The following is a 25,271-nucleotide window of genomic DNA, read 5'->3' as shown; positions in this document are numbered from 1 at the left end:
CTGCAGTGGTATAACAACTGTGAGGCTATACAAGTCATCATATGCGCCTAAACTAAGGCTTCAGTATATTCTCAATGTTGCATGAGCTTTGAGAACTGTAATGCAAGCCGTGCAGCAGGCCTTCATTGACTTGCTAGTTATTCCCCCAATCTACTGTAAGGGAGGGTTTTTTGTTAACATATGCACAATCAGAACTCTTAGTATTAGTAAATTCTTCATGTTGAGATGAATGATTAGCGATTATTAATAACAGCCACCTGAACTGGATTCCTAACTCATTCTAATAAATGCAATTAATTTCAAGTATAGCAAGTATAGTCCAGTAACTCCTTTGTTAGGCACGTATTAGAAGTTTTATTAGAAACTTGCTTCGTTTCGAGGGTTGCATGTAGATGTGGTATCTTAACAGAGAAATAGATGCAAAACTAAAATAATTTTTTAAATGCACATGAGGAATGATGAGATCTTCTTACTCTGTTTCTAAGAAAATGTTTATCACTTTTTCTAGACTTACAAATCCTTAGTGGACAAAGCTGGTTTGGGATCAATGGTTTCAGTACGCTATCTCGGTGAAGAGAGATGTGTTTTTCTTTCTAAAGACCTTTTGACACCCATTCAGGTAACCTTGTATGGCATTATAAAGATGGGAGATAAATCTTTAATCTTGGTATTTAAGATACGTCTAGTTAATATATTCTAACTGCAAACTTTAGATGGGTAAAAACTTGGAGTAGGTGTGTTTTGCCATAACTCATAAATATCAGTTCTGAGTGTAATGTATCCGTTGATTAAAAACCTTCTGAAGCTGATCCAGGACATGGTCACTTAAGAGAGCTGGATGAGGGAGAGTGCTAGGACAGTTATTCAGCTCAGGTGACAGCAATTGCGTCATGTTGATGGTGGGGATAATCTGGAATAGTTTCCCTTTGTTCTTGTGACATGACTGTCATTGCTATGAAAGGAGTTGCAGGGATATCTGGACTAAATCTTGCCGTTTAATAGAAGCACATCACTTCTAATCCTAAACAAATGAGCAATTGGGCAGGATGTAAATGAGATGGTTGAATTACAGTCCCTGTATTGAGCACCAGGAGGAAAATTTGTTAGTGAAAATTAAGTAGAGACGGGTTGAAACAATTGCCCTGTGTGACTAACTGGTCAGGCATTTTGAAGAATAGTATCTGCTATTAGGGCTTATAGTATCTGCTATAAAGGGCTTAACCTTTTCAGGAAACTACTCTCAAGACCTATAAACAGTCTGAATAAAACTAGTAATAGATGTCCCATGTTGAGACTGCTAGTAGCACCATCATTAGTGTTCTACTTTGACTTGTTAACAGTCAGCAAATAGACAACTCCTCTTGAGAAACTAACAAAAGAATCACTTAAAGGTAAATTTGAGTTGTAGATTGTTGTCTTGCCTGTGTTGGCTCAACAACAGAGTAGAGATTTCTTTATGTAGAAGCCTAATCTCAATACTGCAATGGAGAAGATTGCTTTTCTGGCATCTTGAATAACAGTTTCTTGACTACTAGCTCTTCAGCCTTCTGCTTCTTACAAATACCAGAGCAGTGCTTGGGACAAAAAAAAAAAAAAAAAAACACAAAAACCCAAACCCCAAAAAAACCCCAACAACAACAGAAACCCTCCAAAACCCCAAACCAAAATAAAACAAAAAAAAAACCCAACCAAAAAACCCTATCAAAACCTTTTTTGAGCACTCTGAGTCATTGGTAAAAACCTGCTCTAAGCCTTCCATTTCAGAATCAATTCTAAATGTTGTCAAGCAGCTTGTTTTAGATAACAATAGAGAAAAAAACCCCTAAAATATAAATACATGATGCTGAATAACTATAAATGATTTAGATGTAGCTGACTCTGCACTCATATGAACATTTTATAATGGTGTCTTGAGATGGACTGGATCCTGGCATTATCATCCTGAATAGAAACATAAAACTTAAAATATTTGCATTTACATCTGTTCAGGACTACTTATTAGTTGCTGCTTCTGAGAACTTAAAATCCTAAATTAAAAAATGGATGGTTCAATTAAACTTAGTTCTCATTAGCAATGTAGTAAAACAAAGCCAGATTGTTTTCAGAACAATATTAAAGTGGACCTGGAGAGCTCGCTTCAGTCTGGCTTGCAGATGGTTGATCCAGATTAGTGGTAAGGAAATGATGTCTGCCTCAATAAATACAATATCCTAGGAGCTGAAGGAACATAGAGTAATGAGAAACTTGTTGGACTTGTATGAATTGCTGTTATCTTGTTTCTAAATATTATAGGGTTTTGTTAATCAAAAGCATTATGCTTAATACCAACTTCTATATTTTTTTTCCTGAAATAGGATGTGGACAGTTCCAGGCTTCCTCTTAAGGATGATCAACATGTTAATGAAGAAATTCAGGCTTTGGTTAAGAAACACCTAGATGAAACACGCTTGGTACAAGGTACAAGCATACTCTGTAGAGGAAAACTCTGGCAATAAATACTCAAGCCAAAAAGGAAATCTTAGAGTGATGGTGTAAATTACAGTAATCTATTTTAGGGATAAAAGCTTTTTTAAAGTACTGATTCCACTTTTTTTCACAGCAATGAATGCAAAATGTGAAGAATTACAGAGGTTTAAGTTTCAAGTATTTCCTTTGTAAGAGTGAATACATAATTTAGGCACATATAGATGACCTGGCACTTGTGAAAGAGATATCAAATATGTAGCAATCCTCACTGAAATTATTTGGAGTTGTTTATTGTTTCAAGTAGCTTGATTTTTTTTTTTTTTCAGTCTGCTGCTTCTTTATAAAAAGTTCCAAGGTAAAGTTTTACATGGAGACTACTTTTTTTTTAGTCAAGTTAAAATTGTTATTTTTAGATTCGCCAGCTTGAAATTCTTAATTACTGGTTTCATACAAGCATATTTGTAGTCATATCTTTGCATATGCAAGAAATGTTTTTCTTTTATGGGAAGGTAAATATGGCAACTTAGAGTTGTCATTTCCAATACTGTAAAGAGAGGAAAAATTCACATCTAATCATTGAATCTTCATTTCCGTGTCCACTGATCTGCCTCACTGTCTGGAATCTGGAGGTCAGTCTGGCCTCTGCTGCATGTCTTAACCTCCAGAAAACTTAATTGAACTATTCCAGGAAGGAGGGAGCTGGAACATAGTTTTATCATGCCTTTTCTCCGCCCCGCCCCCCCCCCCCCCCCCCCCCCCGCTATGTGGAAGGTGTCTCAATGTTCTCAGTTTGTTTTGTTTACTTGCATCTTGCATGCAGTACTGTCGGCAAATTCATGTTGGCAACTGTGATGATCTTCATTCTCCCTTTTTCTTAAGCTCCTTTTTCTTGTATTTTTTTCAATTTTTAAGGTGGAAAAAATATCATTGGTTCAAAAATTAGAATTTATAGCCTGGATCCATCTACTCAGTGGTTCACAGCTGTTGTTGTCAATGGTAACCCAGCTACAAGAACTCTAGAAGTCAACTGTCAGGAGGTAAGAACCAGTTGCTGGGGGTTTACAGAGATGGGGAATGGGTGAGAACTTGTATTTATATCCCCATCAACACCATTTTTAATTCCATCCTTACGGTAATAAGCTTAAAAATAATGGGGATCAGTGTAGTGCAGAATAATCTATTACCCTAAAGTGTTTCTATATGCTGCTGGTAGAATTATCAAATAACAAATGGCCTTCTATGCAAAATGAGGGGGACCCGGAATCTTTATTTGAAGAGTGAGGCAAATGTATGACCCTGGTTTCTTTCCTTTCTATGCTGTGTACGCAGTGCTTTGAAGCACCAGTTTATATGTGTGTTTTCATGCAGAGACACTGTCACAACAATATATTAAATTCAGCTTGGTATTCAAAGAATCTAGAAGTTAAGTGTCTGAGCTTAGTGTATACCACAACATCTAAGATAAATACAAACAGTGACTTTCACCTCTCTAAATGGCTGCTTCTGTGGTTTTTTTTCCTTTCCAAGATTCCAGCTTTAAAAACTCTAGATCCAGAGTTAATTCATGTTGAAATCATATATGACAACAATGGAAAATGTGGTAAGACCTATTATTGTTTGTCCTTCAAACACTAAGTAGCATATTTGTGATAAATAGACTAATCTTGATCACCTTCTCTTCCAGATAAATCTAAAAAAATTGGGGGCATGAAAAGAAAGTCATCTGAGAATAGTGGAAGTGTTGATGCTAAACACACAAAATCTTCTCCTGAGGTAATGTCTTACAATGTTATATATGACTGTTATATAATGGTTATGTCATTTCTCAGAAAGGTCTTGAATAAGGATTAGATAGGAAAGTGGAATAATAAATATAATACCTGGGAGGGTGTGTTGAGTTCTTTGAAACTTGTCTAGGCATGGGTAAAATGTCTTGCCTTGTGATAATTGGAGAAAAAGTTACTGAGCCTTGAAGCTTGTTGGTTTTTAACTGTGCTTTTTGCCCCTTCCTCCTGCTTAGGAGTTAGCCTGCCTGGTCATGTATTCTGTAGTGGGAGAAAATGCAAAGCAGTTCTCAAGTTTATAACCTTTACTTTTCACGTTCGTTCTTTAACTATTTTGTACTTAACCCCAAAACCTTCAGCTACACCTGCATGCTTTGAGGATCCAAGCTATACAAGCAGCAGTCTGGAAGAATGTTGTTTCAGTACAAAAACGGGAATATGACTACTTTTCTAGTACTTCCATGTCTACATTTATTTCTTTTGTGAGTGACCTGCCAAGTATCACTGAGATCTAAGAAAACTGTCTCAAAGGTCAAAACAAGATCTGGGTAACTTAAACATAGAAATGCAAATGAAAAATAATGGCTTGGCTAAAGAACAGTACTTCAAACTTGCACTATAATTTTGACCCAGTGATTCAGACCAAAAATTATATTTTAGGCAGGAGTAGCCTTCTGGCAGCTCTAGAGTGGTGGTGGAGTGGGAGGGTTGGGTTTTGTTTCGTTTTTTTGGCTTCGTGTTCTTCTTGGCTTCTGTGCAGTCGGTCCTGTGCCGAGTCAACTGTGTAGATCTGGCTAATGACTGGATATAGTTATTAGAAATCTTTTATGGCTTCACAAAGATACAGCATGAGGTAGCAAGTACAGGATAAGATTCCTCAATGAAAAGAGTGATCTGTCTTGTATGTACTGCTGAGGAAGAGTGCGCAACAAATCGGCATGAAGTAGCTAGTGCATTGCAGTCATACTCTGCTTATGTTGTTTCTATAGCTTGTGCTTGAGTACCTTTAGCATCTTTCAGGTGCTCAGTTTGCCAGTCTTTGGCTTTCTGCCTATTCAGCCATCGAGCAGCCTGCTTGATGCACGCAAAGCTGATCTTTGTCATATGACAAATGTTCTGCAGAAGAGTTGTCGTGATCTGAATTCATAGCTTGTTTCACCATAGTTTTTCCTTAAAGTAGTGAAGTTACTTCTAATTTTCTAGTCTGCCTTCCTTCAGAGAACTGGATCCTTTATCCCTTTTGTACTCTTTGGGAAATATCTTACAACTGTTTTCTCAAAAGGGTTACAAGTCAGTGTACTTTCTAATAAGGAAAACAGAAGCTCTTTTTGTTTCTCTGATTTTTGGTAGATGTGAATATATTGGAGTGATAAGCTGAAGCCATATTTTTTGTTTTACTTAGTATGTGATAGTACTCTGATTTCTAATATGGAGTTAATTAATTCCAGCATTTTTCTGAGAGCTTGTCTCAATGCCTGACAGCTGTGTTATACCAAAGCAGAAAGGAAATATTTTGGAGTTGATGGTAACAAGTCTGTAGTGTAACTTTCAGCAGTAAGCTGAGCCTGTGGGAGCGGAGTATGGATTTTGGAGCTGGAGTATGGATTTTGGAGCTTACCCCACAGAAAACTACTGTTTTTAAAGAGACTTGCTAATTTCATAGGCCTGTTTGTATTCCTAAAAGAATTGTAGATTTGTAAGGCTGGTGATTCAGTCAGCACAGGATTTCTTTACTTAACACTTCCTAGAATCCTGGTGCAAAGATTTTCTCACTACAGGGAAGTTCACATCTAGCTTTTTGGTAACGTTGTCGGACTAACTTCACAGTTTTGATTTTTCTCTAAGATTTTTTGCATGAGCTCTGAAAGCTATTTCTGAATTCGGATTATTGCAGTTATTTTAGAAAGATCATTGCACTGGCAGTTATGAAGAGCAGAGCTTTCTATCTTCCTTTCCACCTTAATACACCTTCCTTCCCCGCAAAAAGTTTGTTAATTGGGGGAAAATGAATTAACATGAACAGTGTTTCATGGAACCTATAAGGTTTAAAAGGACACTCTAAGGTCTTTCTGACTTGCAAACTGAGTGAGGAATGGTCTTCAACGAGCTTTAACACAGTGGGAAGGGCATTAATGTATTTTTCTTTTTAAGCTGAACTCTGCAAAGCAGTATTTCTTTTATCCTGAGTTTTCCTAACTGTTAAAATCTCCCTTACAGGTTTCTCCCAGTCAGGGACATGTGCAGTCAGTGCCAACAGTGTTGGGTGAAGCATTGCTAGGATGTACTCCTGCTAATAAGGACCAAAGGCATCAAGGCCTGCCCCTGCCAGCTAACTCGCCACCCAATCTTGGTGCAGAAACTCCTCAGGGGTAAGGAATCAGTTTATGCTTATGCAGACTTTTCCTCCAAAAATAACTCCAGTTCTTAGCAAAACAAAGTCAGAAGTCATTTTAAAGAACTGTAGTAACTAGTCTTCTGTAATATTGGCATAGAAAAGTGTTAGACTTAATTGTCCTGGATACATAATGTGCTTGATTATGCCATATTTTTTTTTTTTTAATAGAATCATAGAACAGTTTGGTTGGAAGGGACCTTTAAAGGTCATCTAGTCCAACCCCCCTGCGATAAGCAGGGACATCTTCAACTAGATCAGGTTGCTCAGAGCCCTGTCCAACCTGACCTTGAAGGTTTCCAGGGATGGGGCATCTACAACCTCTCTGGGCAACCTGTGCCAGTGTCTCATCACCCTCATTGTAAAAAATTTCTTCCTTATATCTAGTCTGAATCTGCCTTCCTTTAGTTTAAAACCATTGCTCCTTGTCCTGTCACAACAGGCCCTGCTAAAAAGTCTGTCCCCATCTTTCCTATAGGCCCTCTTTAAGTACTGGAAGGCTGCTCTAAGGTCTCCCCAGAGCCTTCTCTTCTCCAGGCTGAACAACCCCAACTCTCTCAGCCTGTCCTTGTAGGAGAGGTGTTCCATCCCTCTGATCATTTTCATGGCCCTCCTCTGGACCCACTCCAACAGGTCCATGTCTTTCCTGTGCTGAGGGCTCCAGAGCTGGACACAGTACTCCAGGTGGGGTCTCACCAGAGCAGAGTAGTGGGGCCGAATCACCTCCCTCAACCTGCTGGCCACGCTTCTTTTGATGCAGCCCAGGGTACAGTTGGCCTTCTGGGCCACGAGTGCGTGTTGCTGACATTATCTTTGAGGTAGTTGCCCTTCAGTGTCACAAGCCAATGTTACTGCTTCATTGTACCCATCTGTAAACTGATCAGTTGGTTATACGTAGGTGTGGTGCCTACTTTTTATCAAACGCATTCCTCCCCTGCCCCCAAGAAAAATAGAACACATTCAGGCAGGTGTCCTGTATACTAGCTTCTTGCAGATCAAGTACAGGTTCTCAATTATATTTCTGTTGAACACTAGTGGCTTTAAACTTCTTTGTTACCTGTAGGAGTCTAGAAATTGTCCAACTGGGTGTAAAACCTTCAAGTACAGAGTTTCCCACTCCAAACTTCCCTTGAACAAATTTGAACTAATACTGCATTTCCACTATCAATCTAGCTCTAGAATTCATGTTGTCAATGCATTTTTCAATCAGATAAATGTCTGCAAAATACAAACTTCTGCATAAGCTGTGACAGGAGGAAATGCAGTCAGGGCCTGAGATGAAGGGTATGTTTTATTCAATTCTCTGACCATAGCAAATACGGGAACTGTATTGCTATGGTCACTGTAACTGTTTTCCTGAGCGTAATCACAGCTCCTTCCTAACTTGCATAATTTGAACCTTAGCATATTGTGTTTGTGCCCCCCAATTCTGTGAAAAAAATGAGCATATATGGTAGAAATAGTGTGACGGGGAGACTCAAATTTTGTGTGTTAGTTTTAAAAGAAGTGGTATGGGGTTTTTTTCCCCACTTAGTTTTGTGTATGTATCTCAAGATAAATGCAGAAATGATGATTTTTTTCATTTGAGCTTTTTGTGTGGGAGTGGTTTTACTGCCTTTAATGTAGAGTTGTAGTGCCAGCCAGAAGTTTCTTGAGAATTAGAATCTTCTCACACAGACATGCAAGTGAAATTCATTCAGTTATACAGCTGTTGCATGGAGAAAATGAGAAAGTAACTGCTTAATTGTGAGAGAAGGTAGTGGAGTAGCTGCAGTAGCTAAACTTGTATGTGCCTACATGTGTGCGCAGCTTTATCATTCTATCCAACTCTTAAAAAAATAAAAAACAAAAAAACCACAAAAAACCACAAACAACCAACAAAAAAGCCCTAAACAAAACCCAGAATTTTCAAAAACACAAACCTGTTTAACCTCACACAAAATTTAAAATCTTGGAACATCAGAATTCAAAGTACATGATTAAATTTCTTCTTTCAAGCTTTAAATGTGACTAGATTGAGCAGCTGATGCCCTGATTCGTTTGACAGCTTTTTCTTGATCTAATTCTTGCATGTCTTGTGTTTCAGCACATGTAGACGAAGCTTACCGGAAACTCATCCTTCTTGTCTTAATACTGGAATTAAACCATTGAAGGAAGATCTGACGGCCTTTCCTAAAGTAGGGTTTATATCTAAAGAACAAACGCAGAATCTCAATGATCAAAATGGTAAATATACCTCTTTGACAACCTCAAGATCTTCATCTTTGACTGATTCAGCTAATGAAAAAGGAGTCAACCTGAAAAATACAAATGAACCTCTTATGAAGCCCACAACAAACTTTCCAAAAGAGTGTGTTTCTGTAAAACAGTTGCAACATCTTAACTCTTCCATAGCAATACCCAGAGTCAGTAGCACTCTTGAACTGCAGCGGACTTTAGATTGTAGACCCTCAACCTCAGATGCTCATCTTCTCTCTTTTACTGAGTCTGGAGTTAAATCACAAAGCAATTGCAATAGCCAGAACAGCCACAAAGGAAACAAGGTTGATGAACTTATAGACATGGAATTTTTTATTAGAAGAAATTCAAATGAGAATCTTTATGACAGAAATGAAAATGAAAGCTTTTGGACTGGAAGTGCCAAGGTCCAGGATAATAGTAAGTATTTTTAAAACTTCCTGTCATTTGAAAGTCCTTGTAGTTTGTGTGACTACATACAAGTAGGTCCTCTAACATACACAAAATTAGTAATTTAAATTGTGTGAGTGATTTGGAATTTGAGTCATTTGTGGGTTCACAAATGTGGGTCACAGGAGGAATGCCATAAACTTGAGGAAAAAGTCCTTTCCTGGTAAAGGAAAAGGACTAATAATGAATTCCTAGAAATAAGTTGTTACAAAATGTATGCAAGAACAGAATGACAAAATGGGTTACAAAAACAAGGTTCTGTTTGGAATGCAAATGCTGATGGCATAATGAGACTGCTTTTTTTAGTGATGGTCTGAAATTTTGTAAGCATGGTGAGAGATGGAAGTTTTTCTCAACAAAGCTTTGTTCGAGAGGGGCTTTCAGTTAATAACTGTTCTGAAAGCAAAACAAACAAATCCAACCAACCAAAAAAAAAAATCAACACCCCCCCCCCCAACCCCAAAACAACTCGCCTTGTTTCTGTGTTTTCTGTGGTCTGGTTCCACTTGGTGAACTCTTCACGTTTTCCACATGGGACAGAATGGGAATGGCTGTAGTTGTTTAAGGAGCTGGACTCCTGATGTTATGCATTGTGCTGTGCATCAGGTGGTATAGCTGATCATTCAGGATTCTGGGAATCTCCCTACACACTCACCTCTTCTTTCGTTCCAATCTCATGTTGTTTGGTCTTGGATTACCATGTGCTATTCCATAACTAACATGAGTACACAGTCAGCCAAGCAGTCGCTGTTGTGCCCTGCTAGGCCTCACCCGCAATGTGGGAGGAAGAGAGATGGTTGGCATCTGTTACAGTAAGATGCTGAAAGCCATTGCATCATGAAGGGTGAAAACAGGACTGGGAAATGGCCAGGTTGTACTTCTGTCTTCATTACTTGTGAAATGTGGTTGCCTCATGCCCTGGTCTACTCAGTGCTCAGGTACTCCAGCCCTGATGGCTGAAGAACTTTCATTAAAAGCAGACGCCCTTTCAAAATATTCCCCTGTGAAGGAGCAAAAGGAGCTGTTAAACTTGGGTCCACAGACTATGACTCCAGTGGAACTATAGCTTGAGAAAGTTTCTACTGACGTGAAAAGAGGCTTCTGCCAACTGCAAATATTTTAGCATAACTTTTGTTTCAGTGTAATGTGAAACTTAGAGGAAAAGTTGACATGGATCTTCCCCTAAAATACATTTGCTTGCATCTTTATATGAGAAACTGAAGCTTGTCTAATCTACACTACTCTTCCCTGCAGTAATTGTTCGCAAGTCAATTTTAGCAGATGCCTCTAAAGTGAAGAAGCTGCAGCAAAGTGGAGAAGCATTTGTACAGGATGGTTCCTGCAATAATATCGCACCTCACTTGCATAAATGCAGGGAATGCCGTTTGGACAGTTATCGTAAGAACAAAGAGCAAAGAGACTCCACTGTCTTTTGTCGATTCTTTCACTTTAGAAGGTAAGAACAATTTTCACTCTATATGGACCTTGATATTCTTTAAATGTGAATAACATGCCCCACATCCAAGTGACCTTTTTTTCCTTTTCTGAAAGGGGGGCTGTTGAGTGCTCACTGTTAGCTATAACATGGATCTTCATCTTCCAGGAGAGATAAAAAAACAGTTACTTGGTCAAAGTGGTCTCACTTAGGTCTCTGGTTCAAAACTGCTAGATGTCAGTGCATAGCTGTTAAGCTATAAGTCTAATATACCTGATTAATGAGAGGTTGCCTGTGGTTTTTTTAGCCCTTAGACATTTTTTAACTGCTTCATTTGAGTAGAAAATATTTTGGCAGGACTTCAAGCTCTTTATTTTGCTATTCTGGGCTGAGTGCCAATAGGATAACATGAGTTTAGTTTGAGTGCTACAGCTCAGTAGTATTGGAGATAGTAGTGAGAGGGTAGATTCTGTGCATGTCTCCCAAAGTTTAGTGGTTGGACATATGAAATGTTAGACATATATCCACAGCTGTGGAAGACTTGCAGTAAGCAGCCAGGGGCTTTCAGCTGGAGTCATGCAATAGTGATGGGCAAAAAAATAATTCACATTGTGTTGCTCCATTCTTTGTTCCACTTTACACTTGAGAGTTTGTGGCACTTCTTTAATCTTGCTATAGAAGTGTTTAATCAGTACGCTCACTGGGTTTCAGGAGGGCAGATAGATGGGGAGGGTCAGCAAGACAACTTTAAGGAAAACCTCCTGACTGTGGAGTGGTGGTTGCTCTTCCAAACCTGATCTGCAGCTTCAGATCTGTTATACCCCACCTACAGCCCCCAGAGCCTGATTATTGAGTTGAACAGTCAAGGTCTTTTGATGTTTTATCTCTTTAGCTCTTAAGACACTGTGAGGAACCTTTTCAAAAAGAGTGTTAAACTCTTACTTGAAGTCTATCTGTAAGCCTAGGGTGGATGTTGTCAAACTGCAGTGTCTGGCTGTTTTTTAACATGTCCTTTCCTTTGTTTTCAAATCGTGTAAATTTTTTCCATGAGCTATTTGATCTCGTGTCCAGATGTTGTTGCATGCTTCTTTTTATTTCCCCCCACACCCATTTAAGCTTTGAGGCATGGACTGTGTTTTATGGGAAGAAAGTAACACTTGTGATATTAGAGAGGAAAAGCAAAAATACTAGTTACTACAAGGGAGATGGGAAGCTAGCTTATGCTCAGTTTTCCTTTTGATTTTCAGAGGAATGACTTTCTCTTGAGTCTCTAGGTAGAATAAAAAGAAGCTACAGGCCTGAAGACCTTTTGAAGAGAGAAAACTGAAAGCAGAAAGGTTACAAAGATTGTGGGGGAAAAAAACCTCTTCCACTCTTTCACTTGTTTCTTGAGTTTTATTCTTTTTCCACCGCAACACCATCCCCCTTGCATGTTTGTAGCTAAAGGTTTAAAAAAAAAACAGGTGGTGTGTTACCAATCTGTTATTTAACCTCAGATTAGAGATTTTACTTTAGTAAATCTTGGGATAATCTGACATTAATTGAAAGGTTCAAAAATGCGTGAGACTGGAGTAACTACCCATGTCTGTTGCGACCATTAAGTGTTAAACTCATTGATATACAGTATACATGTTTACAGTTCAGGCATGGGCTCATTGGAATGAATGTAAACTAATAAAACATTTGAGATGATGGATTTTTCTCCTTTTCCCCCTCTTTCCACAGGTTGCAGTTTAATAAGCATGGAATACTGCGTGAGGAAGGCTTCTTAACTCCAAATAAATACGACCCTGAGGCTATTAGCTTATGGCTGCCTTTATCAAAAAATGTTGTGGGTCTAGATCTCGACACAGCGAAGTATATCCTAGCCAACATTGGAGATCACTTTTGTCAGCTAGTTATATCTGAAAAGGAAGTTATGTCTACGATTGAACCACACAGTAAGATCAATTTGTATTAAAATAATCTGTATTTTAATAGCTTTATGTGAAACTTTAAGCTTCTGACCTGTGTGAAAATATATTACATGCATTTGGAAACATCTTGTATGACTTCAGTGTTTCCCTCTCTTCTCAGAGAGAGGTAATGGTTAAGATCCAGTGTGAACTACTGTCAACAACTCTTTGCTCACAGGCAGGGGAAAGGGAAAAGTAATTCTACCCTTCTGTATGTCAGAAGACTTTTCTCAATTTATCAAATTACTTTTCCTGTTGTGGAGAGTGTAATTCTGTTATGAAACAAAGTGCAAAAAAAAAAAAAAAACCAGCAGGCAGCTGACAACAACCTATTCTTAGCATGTCAATGAAATAAAGCTTTCATTTTGACTGCACAGATTCTGTTAGATTGCTTTGGTCCTATTTTGTTGTTCTTGCATAATGGACCTAATGCTGCCTGTCAAGTCAGTAAAGAAATATTTTTGCCTCCACCTGAAATTTTCCAGTAGGACTGTTTCAAGTGAGTATACATACAGCCTGACTGGGAATAGACCAGAGAGGTGCTACTGATGGGGTAACTGACTGCAGAGCTTTATCAGTGCCGACAGGGCAAACCTTGCATCCTCGAACACAGGTTTTTGGCCACATCAGAACCTTTTTGTAGCAAACATAAGCAGACAAATGGGGAAGGTTGTGATCTTGCATTATCACTTCTCAGAGTAGAATGACTCTTAAAACCATATTTGTTTTCTGGATTATAACTACATGACAGAGATGCTGCACAGTTTAGAAGACTGTCTACCCAATGTCTTCTGCATTTGGGTAGTATTGATGTTATGTAAAGATCACATCAGTTTACCAGTCACTCCAAGGTTTTCATAGAAGAAAAAGAACTGAACAGGCTTGAACGCCCTTCAAAAGGGGAGGGAAGACTCGAGATATTTCAGACCCCACTTGCTGTGGGGTCTTACCCTGGATTACTTCGAATCTGCAAGCTCTGCTCTTTGCTTGAACTGGAACATATTCAGGCCCATAGAGCCAAAGTATCGATAGCCAAAGTGAGAGGTACAGCCTGGAATACCAAAACACTTTTGGAAGGATGAAATTTTGGGTGGAATTCTTGAAACAAAGAGGAGGTGTGGTGGTTCTTAATGGCAGAGGATGCAGCTGTTAGCATACCTACCAGAAACATCATCTGCTTAAAAACACACACACACCCCTGAGTTCTGGAGTTGGTTTGAAAGGAGCAAAGTGTCATGAATTCCTCTTTGATTGTTTATTGCCCTGGCTGGTGAGAGTAAGAGAACTCAATTTCATTAAAATGGAGGATATTTTTAATGCCCTGCATAGGAAAGAAGTTATTTACAGTCTAGATATTCATTCTTTGAACAGTTCGGTGAAAGAGTGCTCACTCAGTTGGCACAGGAAAAAGGTAGATCCTCCTGCAACCCCATTTAAAGTTACGGTGAACTTTTCTTGGCAGAGTTCAGTTGGAATGATACCTTTTCATAAAAACTCTGGCTCTGACAAAATGACCTTTTCCAAAATGTCAAAATATTTTATTCAGGTACTACTTTTTAGGGGATCATCTATGTTTGAATATTTTTGGACTCCACAGTATGTCTCAGGGTCAGCCCTTCTCTCTTTTACCAGTGAATTACTGGACTCTGGTATGTAAAGCCATGAGACAAAAAAGTGTGAAGGAGAAAATTATTTGGGAGAGCTTCCTTAAAAAGAGTTCCTTAAAGAATAAGTAGAAAAGCACAAGTGAAATTCTTCTGGTGTAGTAAAAGATTGACCAGTGTAGAAAGAACAGCTTGTTAGGTCACATTGCTCCTTGGCCACCAAGTGCCAAAAGGAGACCTACAGAAAGAGGACATGGGGTCAGACTACAGTGAGGAAACAAAAGAATAGGAGGAGTCAAAAAGGACAAAATCAGAAAACTGAAGTATGAAATAACATGCAACAGATAACAAAAAACCCCTTCATTCTGTTTTGGGGAAATGGGAGGATTGGCCTAGAAAATGGTAAATACAGTGCATGTTTTTAAAAGGCAGCGAAGAATGGAACTGGTGATATTTAGACCTCTGTCTCCTGGAAGAATTTTGAAGCAAGTAGTCAAACAATTTTTACCTCCTACTTAAGAACAAATTGTGCCAAGCTATTCTAGTTTTGTTCCATACATAGTTAATGGGCATTATAAAGAAGAAAAGCAACAGATGTCTTGGATCCTGGTGTGGTTTTTTTAGCATACGTTATACGTGGTCCTCATAACTTGCTTTCAAAATTAAGAAACATTGTGGGCAGAAAAGTTTGAGAGAAGTTACAAGTGTGGAAGGAGGTAGGAGGAGGAGGCAGATGTGTGCTTTTTGTCTAGTCTAGTTTTCTAGCTGGCGACATAATGAAATAAAGATCAGGCTAAAATAATCTGTCCATAATGCAGCCCTGGAAGGGCTGGTAATTTTTCCAAAGATACTGTCAATGTTTGGGATGTTTTGAGTGAACTAAAGTGACTTGAGGTGAGGAAAGGTGCAATATCCTGGGTAAGTAATTCTTCAGAGAACAACAACGGAGCAGGTGATCATTCTGAGAAGGTCTGATACACACCTATAAACATATAGAACCACCTGCTAAAAGGAAGAGAACTACTTGCCCACTACGCTATTGAATAGAGAACGAGGACAAGCTGGTTGTGGCAAGCTAGACATTAAGCTTAGCTTGCTAGTAGTAACTTGATTTTTTTCTAGGGTAGCTGTGGAATTTCCATGTAGGAGAATGGTCAGCAGTGTGTGTGTTAACTTGGGCAAATATATGTCAGGAGTAACGGATGTAGTTGGTGCTGCACAGGAGAAAGCAAAGTGGTCTTGATTGCTTAGACTCCATTTTGGACCTACTTTTCTGAATCTGTAACAGCAAAGGCTTTGTTTTGGAGTTCCAATACAAAAACAAGTCTGAGTCTTGCATCACTGAAATATTTTAATGTGGCTATATTTAACATGCAAATATTTTGTTTTGTTTAAACGAACACTTTGACTAATCTGTCAATTACCACAGGACAGGTAGCCTGGAAGCGTGCAGTTCGTGGAGTTCGAGAAATGTGTGATGTCTGTGACACCACAATCTTCAACCTTCATTGGGTGTGCTCTAAGTGTGGCTTCGGCGTGTGTGTGGATTGTTACAGGATGAGGAAAAAAAGCTTACATGAAGGTCAGAATGCATATTGCTACTTTAAACAAAGGGGGGAGAGGGGACGGAAAACCTGTATTTTGAACTTGGAAATCAATAACAACCTTAAACAACAAGACAATAAGCCTTCCCAACAAAAAGAACGCGTTGTAGACCTGTGGTTTGGTATATCAATAATAGTAAAATATGTAGCTTTCCAGAGGAGGATGAAAGATGCACTAATAAAACAATTTAATGGTTTTGTTTTACAGATGATGACTCGGATACTTTCTCCTGGTTTAAATGTGTGAAGGGGCAGGTACATGAACCAGAGAATCTAATGCCTACACAAATAATTCCTGGAAAAGGTATTTTAAATATTTGACTGGGATGAAAAAATACTGTAGGCTTTTGCTGTCTTTTTTATGTTGTTGATACTGTACTGAGTGAGGGGGTTTTTTTAGTAATAAAGTTAGTAAAAGCTTAGTATTTATTGTCCAAAGACTGGAATAGCCTGTGTACTTAGTACTATTTTATTATCTTTGACCTTTACAAAGAAGTAGCAAAACTTCTTGTTTAATGATGAACTGTGTTCGTGTACTGTGGTTTACCTGCACGGAATACACAATTTCTTAGAAAGTGTTACTGAATGCTGGATGTTCTAATTACACGTGAGCTCACTAATGACTCTTTCTTCAGCTCTCTATGATGTTGGTGATATTGTTCACTCCGTAAGAACAAAATGGGGAATAAAGGCAAATTGTCCCTGTGCAAATAAGCAGTTCAAGGCACTATCAAAGCCAACTCTAAAGGAGGATTCAAAACAGGTATTGCTACTGTCTCATACTATGTCTGTGTAGTATAAGTTTGCCTCAGTCTACTACCCGTATTTGAAGCCAATAGTAATTGACTTTGTAGGTATGCCAATCCTGACCACTGCTGATAACTCCACCACGTAGGTTTGTGTTCAAAATATGTATTCAGTAGTCATCTTTCTGATTCAGTTCTTTTTTAAGTTTTGGGGAAAATCTCACTGTATCCCTTTGACACACTGATGCCTCAATAAGTGACTTATCCTTGAAAAATGCTCAGTGAGGATTTTTTTAGAGCAAAAATGGGCTTAGATTGAGAGAACCCTTAAGAGAAGAGTCTTAAGAACAGACTAGTGGGAATGGTTGCAAAGCGTAGGCTATCCCTTGGGTCCTGGAGATGTAATACATGCAGCATCTAAAAGAGTAAGTAGGATGGAAGAGCACTGGAATTCATAAAAGAACTGAACATGAATAAAATTGTGAGGGCTAGAGCAGTATGGAGAAGCACTGATTTCTCTGGGAACCCTGGTAGAAAGTTTGCTGCTCATTATATTAAAAAAAAAAAAAAAAAAAAAAAAAAAAAAACAAAAAAAAAACAAAAACCCAAACCAAACAAACACCATATGTTTATTTGTAAATGGATGTAGTATTTGTTTGCTTAGAGCACAAATAGAGCACAAATTAATGGCTTAGTTTTGCAGCATCTTGCAAGGAACCAGCTGAATTAAGTAATTTTAATTCTGTTGCATGCTTATTCATAAACTTATTTTGAGAATAAATGTGTTATCTTAAGTGTAAGAAGCAGGCTGAACTTTTGGATTTTGATGTTGGTAATCAATAGAAGAGACAAAGTACTGTGAAGCGTTAGAAGCGAGGAAGATGGTTACATGATTCAAAACTTAGCCTATAACTGACCTAACTTCGGTCTTCTGTTTCTCGAGATTTCCTCTGTGACCCTGGACAACCAGCTGCATTGAAGTTTATCTAAACCTCTCTTTCTGTAAAATTGGGTACTGCACTGGTTGTGTGAAGGGTAAGCTTATTAAAGCTTGAAGCATTTGATGTTATGTCATGTTTGGAATCCTTACCAAGCATCAGCAGTCATTAAGAGATGAAATAAAGAATGTAGCCATAGGTAGACACAGGTGCAGAATAATTTCTTGACTGGAAGGTATTTGAGCAGAGAAGAAATTTAGCCAGTCATGCAGGAATCCCAGGCCAAAGCAGTAGTTCTAGTTAGTCTGTTACCTAGAATCTCCAAATCGGCTCCATAGGAGATGTACAGTAGTCCTGTGCTTGGATTGTGCTGGCCAGGCCGGTGCTGCACTCATGCGCAGGTGTATTTTAGACCTGGCAGGTGAGTGGACTTTTGCCACCTTCTTAAGATAAAAATTTAGGAGCACTGTGTATTTGTTTTAATCTCCTGAACTAGACCTCCAGCTGAGCCCTGGTCTGAACATCAGCTATCACTAGAATTGCGAGAGCGCTGCTATTAAAACTGCATTTGGTTCCCAAAGCAGTCCCAGAAAATGTGTCTGGGAAACTCAGCTTTCTGTACTCATCTTGAGGGGCGATGGTCTCTGTTGCCTGCTCTTAAAGTCGAGAGATCTCGAATCCTGCTGGTCTGTCATCTGTGGCTGATACTGCGATACAATGCTGACCTCTTGTGGAGATCAGATATTTTTTGAAGGGCCAAACCATTTTTCTGGTAAAAGAATGAACATGGACATGCTACTGCTTGCTTCCCCTTTCTGAGTAGAGTGTGTTTGTGTCTAAGTTCTCACTTTGTTTTTTCAGAACTTGGTACCTGGAGAGAGGACCAGCCTTCAACATAACAGTTTTGTCCTGAGCCCACAAGTCACTACACATGATCCTCCTCTAAAGTCAGCAATTGGAAGTAAACAAACTGCTTCAGTAAATACTTCTCCTTCATTGAGTTGGTTATCAAATCTAACAAGTGGAAACGTGAATAAAGAAAACAAAGGTATGTGCAGAACCAGTGAAGAGTGAACCCTTTGTGGCTGTTTGTCAGAAGAATATAGATAAAACCCAGCAATATCTTGCATTGAGAATGATATCATCCGCCTGCTGGGATGGGCGTTCAGTGCCTGTGGCAATGACTTGGAGTAAAACCTGGCAGGGTTAGCATATTCTTTTTTGAAAACTGGATTAACATCCCTTTGATGCAAGTATTCTTGAAAATTCCATTTGAGAATGTATTAATTTTAGAATGTGTAAATTTAGAACTTTAAAAACTTTGGAGTGTTGAAGAGAGTTAAGTGAAAGGGGTATTTCATCTGCATGTATTGAGAGGAGAGAGAGATATATATGTACATACATGCATGTATGCATATAGAAGTATCTTGTTGTCAAAAAAAAAAAAACCACAACCCCAAAACAAAGTATATAAATCCAAAGCATATACTTCTCATGGTTCAGGGGATTGATCCTTGCTTCATTCTCAGATGTATTCTTTTCTTCATTTCAGAGAAACTCCTCATACCTGTTTCAAAGAATGAAAATAAACCTCTCCAGACACTCCCTAGCTTAGCTAAGCCTGCTGCAGCCCTGCAGACATTCAACAGTGCAATATTAACACCCGTGAGCAACAATAACACAGGTTTCTTGCGGAATCTGTTGAACTCTTCTGGAGGAAAGGTATATGAAAAATTTTGTTTTACAGGTTTGAGTTGATACCAGGCTTAGACCACTGTTCTAAACCTGTGAACAACTACCGCAGACGTTTGTCACAGTAGGTAAAACTCTGTCTTCATTTGGGAAAAAGGATTTAATTCAGTGTCTATGTTGCAGTGCTCCAGTTAGTGCTTTCTAGAGTAGTAGCTTAGTGGTACTACCAGCAAGTCTTGTTTGGTGAGGGATTGGGAACCAAGTGATAAAGCAGATGAATCTACGTAGGCTAGCATCTGACAGGTGCATTAATTGGCATGGCCGTTAAGCTCAAAAAAGAAACTTCAAGGAACTTACAGATGGGGGAACAACATTCTGTGGTGGGTGACTACCTTTCTCATACCTCGTTTCCAGACTGGTTCACTTCAGATGTTCCTGGGCTTTGTTTGCACTTACAGATTTGAATATCTGAATACAGATATTCAAAATGGTGGGGTAAAATATTGGCCTTGAGAATTCCTTGATGAAACTGCATTTCTGTTCTTTGATATAAAGTCCTGTTCTGTGCTGCATTTCATGGTTTTCTGCAGCGTTGCTGAAATGTAAATCAGAGCAGAACTTCTTATGCCAGAATGCTGTAGACAAAAGTGTCAGAAATGGCATTGGCATTTAATGATGGTGAGTTTCTAGACAGCAAAGTTCTGCAGATTTTTGTTTCTCCGCGTGATTGTGAGCTCAAGTGAAAAATTTTGAAAGTGGCAAGTATCTTCTTTAAAGTCTGCAGGACAAGGCAACAGAAAAGTGCACCAACTTCTTTTTTTTGTTCTTCTTTCTCTTTTTCTTTTTTTTAAATCAGACAGACAATGGACTCAAGAGTACACCCAAAATCCTTGATGACATTTTTGCTTCCCTTGTGCAAAATAGAACCATTACAGACTTGCCTAAGAAACCTCAAGGATTGACTATAAAGCCTACAATAATGGGCTTTGATACGCCTCACTACTGGTTATGTGATAACCGCTTGCTATGTCTTCAAGATCCCACCAATGAAAGTAATTGGAATGTCTTCAGGGAGTGCTGGAAGCAGGGACAGGTATTTGAGTTCTTCTGGTTTTTTTCCATTTTCAGTTCATGTGCTTTGCACTTTAATTGAACTGCAGGTACAAACTTACTGCAGTGATAAGCAACGCCAAACCTTCGTAAAGTGTACCATGAGCACTGTTAGATCCTTGGATAAAAGGATGTGTATTTTACTATTTGAAATCAGTTTCTAAACACACTGCTGAACTTACGGCTCGGTATAAAAAGCTGCCTCATAGCTTGAAATAGAGTGATCAAATGCATGGCATAATTCTGTTAAGGCAGGCTGAGCATTTATTTTGGAAAATACAGTGTTCACAAAGTGTCTGTGTTCAGATGTTCAGTATGTTTTATGTATTGCCCTGTTTTGTTTGGAATTAGAATTTTTAGTGTTTAATAATTCTTCAGAATATGTTATTCTTCTTCATAGCCTGTAATGGTGTCAGGAGTGCATCACAAATTAAACGCAGACCTCTGGAGACCGGAGTCCTTTAGGAAGGAATTTGGCCAACAGGAAGTAGATCTAGTTAACTGCAGGACCAATGAAATCATCACTGGAGCTACCGTAGGGGATTTCTGGGATGGATTTGAAGATATTTCAAGTAAGTAGTGTGAATTTTTGTTCCAATAGGTAAAATATTCAGCAGCAATACTCTTGCCCTAGCACAAAATTGTCATCCTTAAGCAGCCTCCAGCAGTGTAAAAGATGTTCCAGGTTTTTTCTTCATCGTGGAGAGTGTGTCTGCAATGTATTCTCACCATGTATGCTTGTGGGATGGTGAACTGGATAGAAACTGTCAGCCCCATGGAGGACTCTCCTTCAGGAGTATGTTTGGCTGCCTTTAGTCTTTTGAGGAAGCATTCAGAGAGAGTTTGGGATCTTCCTAGCAAGCAGGTTCACCTGTCAGCTTTTTTGCCTGATTGAGTGAAACATAAAAGAGCATGTGTAGGGTTGGTGCTCACAAGGTAACTGGGTTCTGCTGTTTTAACTTGCAGGTGCCTTTTGCTACTAAGGAACTAAAGTTATTTTGTATAAAAATGGGGTTAGGGGAGGCAAGCATGAGGTTTGGCATTGTTTTCACTTCTAGGTAAACACAAAACTTTTTCCAGGAGAATTAATACTTGCCATGGCGTCTGGAGTTGTACTTCATCTGTTTCTGTGATGTGAACTTACAGAATTTGGTACCTGGGGCAAGAAGAGAGGGAGCTGGGAGGCTCACTTACACCTTTCTTTTCTGTTACTTGATCTTTGAAAAGACCTGGCTTTATCAGCTACTCGAGCCTCAAACACAAAACAGATGCCTGAGCTAAACTATAGGATGTGCTTGAGGAGGAGAGCTGGTAAAGGCTACTGGTCCAGTCTGAAATCTCCTGTTGTAACACGTTTGTCACGGCAGTAATACCCAACTGTGGTGTCAGATGAACTTGTGTCTCTTTGGTTCTACATAAATAGTTGTGGAATTAACGTGATTTGAAACCAAGATAAGGATTTCTTTGTCTTCATTCTTTGGATTTTGAGTTGTATAACTATTGAAAACTAAGACTTGTTTAATATTTGACAATAGGTCGCCTGAGAACAGAAGAAGGAGAGCCGATGGTGTTGAAGCTTAAAGACTGGCCTCCAGGAGAAGACTTCAGAGATATGATGCCTTCTCGGTACGAATTTACAAAGAAACTGTTCGTTGTTTGTGTGGTACGCCCCCAAAATAATGGAATATAGGAATACTCTTATGTTTTGACACCTGCTTCAGCTTTGAGCAGCAGTTGGTCACATGTGAATCATTTTGTTTCTCAGAGATGCCTGACATAGCTGGAAATGCTAAACAAGTCGTATGATAAATTTTTATGTAGTTCATTGTATTTCTTGCCAAGTAAAGTGAGTACCTAAAATTGCTAATAATTGGTTAAACTTTGGAAGCTTCCTAAAAGCCTAAATCATTTTAAAATCTAAAGTTCAGTTGAAGCTTATTTTCTTGCCAAACCTTTTTAAGTATTCTGACTTACTCTGTTTGATATTAGTTGAGATGATTACACAAGGAAATAGCATTACTCCAGAGCAGTTAAATTTGTTTATCTGCTATATTCCTGTGTCTTGCTTGTTTTGTTCCTTTTTGTGGTTTCCAGTAAACCCCCTGGGGGAAGGAGTACAGTTTCTTGACGGGAGAAAGCTTTTGTTGCAGTCTATTTTAGTCTGCTTTTTTAATCAGTTCCTAACATTAAATTGTGCTGTATTACTTTAGGTTTGATGATTTGATGAAAAATATCCCATTGCCAGAATATACTAGGAGAGGCGGCAAGCTCAACCTTGCCTCTCGACTTCCCAACTATTTTGTGCGACCAGATTTGGGCCCAAAGATGTACAATGCATACGGTAAGGAATTTTTCACTCTAAAGGTCATGTTTTCCACACATTCAAATTAAAATTTACTGTAAATTAAATTAATCCTTGCTGTTGTAGACAATTTTTTAATCCCGTTGATCTGAAAACTGAATTTTGGCTCATTTGTAGGTACTAGTGATGTCCAGAGCATTATATGATGTTATTAAATGGTTTTTGTCCAGGTGGGTTCAAGCCAATAATATTTATTCCCAGTCTTCCAATCCACGTGCTCCATGTGTGGATACACAACTGCTCTTCCTTGTAGCTGGCCACGTGTATTTGTTGTTTTGCTACTTCTGGCTGTATCGCTTTTGTTAATTCTCCTTTTTGGGCTGTATCACTTAGTTCTTAATCTCTTCTTGAGCAGTTCTTTCCACGGCTAGTTCATCTGCCGTCATTCAAAAGGCATTTAAAACTTTAAGCGGGATCATGGCCAGTAAGGAGATCGTGGCTAGTAAATACTGTAGGAGCTGCCTTTTAGAGGGACTGTTTCTCAGAGTGCTTTATTCTAAACTGCTCTAGAAAAACCCTCTTTTAGCAGGACTTTAATATGACTTTGATGTATCATACAGGCTAGGTATAAATACAGGTTGATGTGTCAGCCTGTAAACTAATCGCTTGGGAAGACACAAACAAGATGGGGCAGGGTCCTGGATAAAAAGTATATTGCTGTACTGGAGTCATTTCCTGATAAAAGTAAAAGCTCTCTGGTCTTTTCAGATCATGCTGCTGAGAGGGCCATAAGGTTTCTTTTTGTCTTACTAATGTGCCTGCTCCTTTTTTTTTTGTTTGTTTCAGGCTTAATAACACCAGAGGATAGAAAATACGGCACAACAAACCTCCATTTAGATGTGTCTGATGCAGCGAACGTTATGGTTTATGTGGGCATCCCCAAAGGCCAGGCTGATCAAGAAGAAGGTGAAGTCTGTCTTGTGTTCTGGGGGGGTTATTCCTGTGGGTGGAGGGAAGGAGGGCCCGTTAGTGTAACTGCTCGTGTTTACTCTCAACAGAAGTGCTTAAAACCATACAAGATGGTGATTCTGATGAATTGACAATTAAGCGTTTTACTGAAAGTCGAGAAAAACCTGGAGCTCTGTGGCACATTTATGCTGCTAAAGATACAGAGAAGATCCGGGAATTCCTTAAAAAGGTAAGCCGTTATATCTGGAAAACTGATCTTCTGTCTGTGTAGGCTTGCAAATACGTATCCTGGGGCTCCTCTCCTCCTGTCTATCCCAGCTCTTCTGGAAACAAATGTACTTGAGTTGTATCCAAGACAAAACTTCTCGTGTGCTATGAATTTTGTGGGATCTGAGGAGGGTAGTGAGTTGAAGGGTAAAGTTATCCTGGGTGTAGATTCACTGCTTTTGCCTGCGCTTCTTCTAGCGCAAGTAATGATGTTATGTAATGAACAAAAAAATAGCTGGTTTAGATTTAAGGAAAACCACAGTTTAATCTTAAACTAGATCCTGCTTAAAAGCATGCATGTGAGATGTTCTTGGGAAATGTCAGAGCAATATGTGGTGCATAAAGTTCTTCCTTGTTCTCTCCCTCTTCTACCTTTTTTTCATACCTTTATGAGGTTTGGATTAAGGGAAAAGCATGAAGTATTTTCGGTGATGTTTTCATGGGAGTTAAAGGTTTAGTAGAGATGTGATACTGCATCCCAAAGGGCTCGTTTCAGTATTTAAATTCACTGCAAATGGGCCAGAGTTCTTGGTGGTCTTAGTTCTGGAACGGCTTTGGTGCTCTAAAAGTGGAAAGAGCCAATACGTTGACGTTTAAAAGGATAAATGGGATGATCTGAACAACTGTTGGCCTTGTCAGCCTGACTACTGCCTTGGGCGGAAGCATAGACAGGCTACAGCAGATTTGTTTAGTATTAACAAAGAACAAATCTTATACGTGATAAAACATGATACTGAATTTGATAAGCGTTGGCGTTCTGAGTTTTGACATCTGTGTCTCACGCCTCTTCTTGGTCCCTCGTAGCATACTTGCCTGCAGGTGTGAGGCTTTCAGCAGCTTGTCGTGGAGCAGAACCAAGCTGTTTATCTCCACCCAAATGAGTTTTGGGGCTACGGTTCTGGGTGTAAACGATTCCCACAGCAAACTGGATTTATAGTGAAACTTTTGCAGAAATTCTCTCCCCACAGCCCTCAGATTTCTCTTCTAAATCGCTTGTTGTGCCTCCCAGCCTCGTACCTCCTGAAAATCTAGTTAGCATCCTCTGCTTTGGTCAGTGAGCACACTGACTAGTGCTGGCCTCAGGGCAGACATCTGCTAAATTCCACACTCAGTAGTTTCTTCCAGTTACAGGCTCTAGTAGTGTAAGAGTATTGACCCCATACTCGACGGGGGTTCCCACTGTGAACACGCATGAGTCACTTCACCCTTCTGTTTCTTCTTACTGTAAATTGGGGTTACTTGCGTTTCCTATATCCCCATTTGCAACGTGTCTGTGAAGCAAGAGGGACTGAGAAATGATGAAGCCTTGCCAAACTAAG

The 25,271-nt window shown here is 39.1% G+C and overlaps 1 protein-coding gene across 3 annotated transcripts in view; it reads left to right on the top strand.

The window, feature by feature from the left end:
- Window positions 1–25,271, top strand: part of KDM3A (lysine demethylase 3A) — a 32,512-nt gene that overhangs the window by 5,407 nt on the left and 1,834 nt on the right. For 2 of the 3 annotated variants that reach the window (XM_075499528.1, XM_075499529.1), the window contains exons 4-23: window positions 509–619; window positions 2,355–2,457; window positions 3,379–3,503; window positions 3,994–4,066; window positions 4,151–4,239; window positions 6,468–6,619; window positions 8,729–9,300; window positions 10,585–10,786; window positions 12,491–12,705; window positions 15,754–15,906; window positions 16,137–16,232; window positions 16,564–16,691; window positions 18,474–18,660; window positions 19,165–19,334; window positions 20,161–20,397; window positions 20,815–20,986; window positions 21,950–22,040; window positions 22,625–22,755; window positions 23,563–23,682; window positions 23,775–23,914. In XM_075499528.1, coding sequence (XP_075355643.1) covers window positions 509–619; window positions 2,355–2,457; window positions 3,379–3,503; window positions 3,994–4,066; window positions 4,151–4,239; window positions 6,468–6,619; window positions 8,729–9,300; window positions 10,585–10,786; window positions 12,491–12,705; window positions 15,754–15,906; window positions 16,137–16,232; window positions 16,564–16,691; window positions 18,474–18,660; window positions 19,165–19,334; window positions 20,161–20,397; window positions 20,815–20,986; window positions 21,950–22,040; window positions 22,625–22,755; window positions 23,563–23,682; window positions 23,775–23,914 — 3,267 coding nt within the window. The remainder of the gene's footprint in view (window positions 1–508; window positions 620–2,354; window positions 2,458–3,378; window positions 3,504–3,993; window positions 4,067–4,150; window positions 4,240–6,467; window positions 6,620–8,728; window positions 9,301–10,584; window positions 10,787–12,490; window positions 12,706–15,753; window positions 15,907–16,136; window positions 16,233–16,563; window positions 16,692–18,473; window positions 18,661–19,164; window positions 19,335–20,160; window positions 20,398–20,814; window positions 20,987–21,949; window positions 22,041–22,624; window positions 22,756–23,562; window positions 23,683–23,774; window positions 23,915–25,271) is intronic. The other variant, XM_075499530.1, reaches the window with a different exon arrangement.

Source organism: Mycteria americana, chromosome 4 (genome assembly GCF_035582795.1).
Source record: "Mycteria americana isolate JAX WOST 10 ecotype Jacksonville Zoo and Gardens chromosome 4, USCA_MyAme_1.0, whole genome shotgun sequence".
Lineage (NCBI taxonomy): Eukaryota > Metazoa > Chordata > Aves > Ciconiiformes > Ciconiidae > Mycteria > Mycteria americana.
The sequence above is the reverse complement of the archived record's forward strand: the minus strand, read 5'-3'. Positions and strand labels throughout refer to the sequence as shown.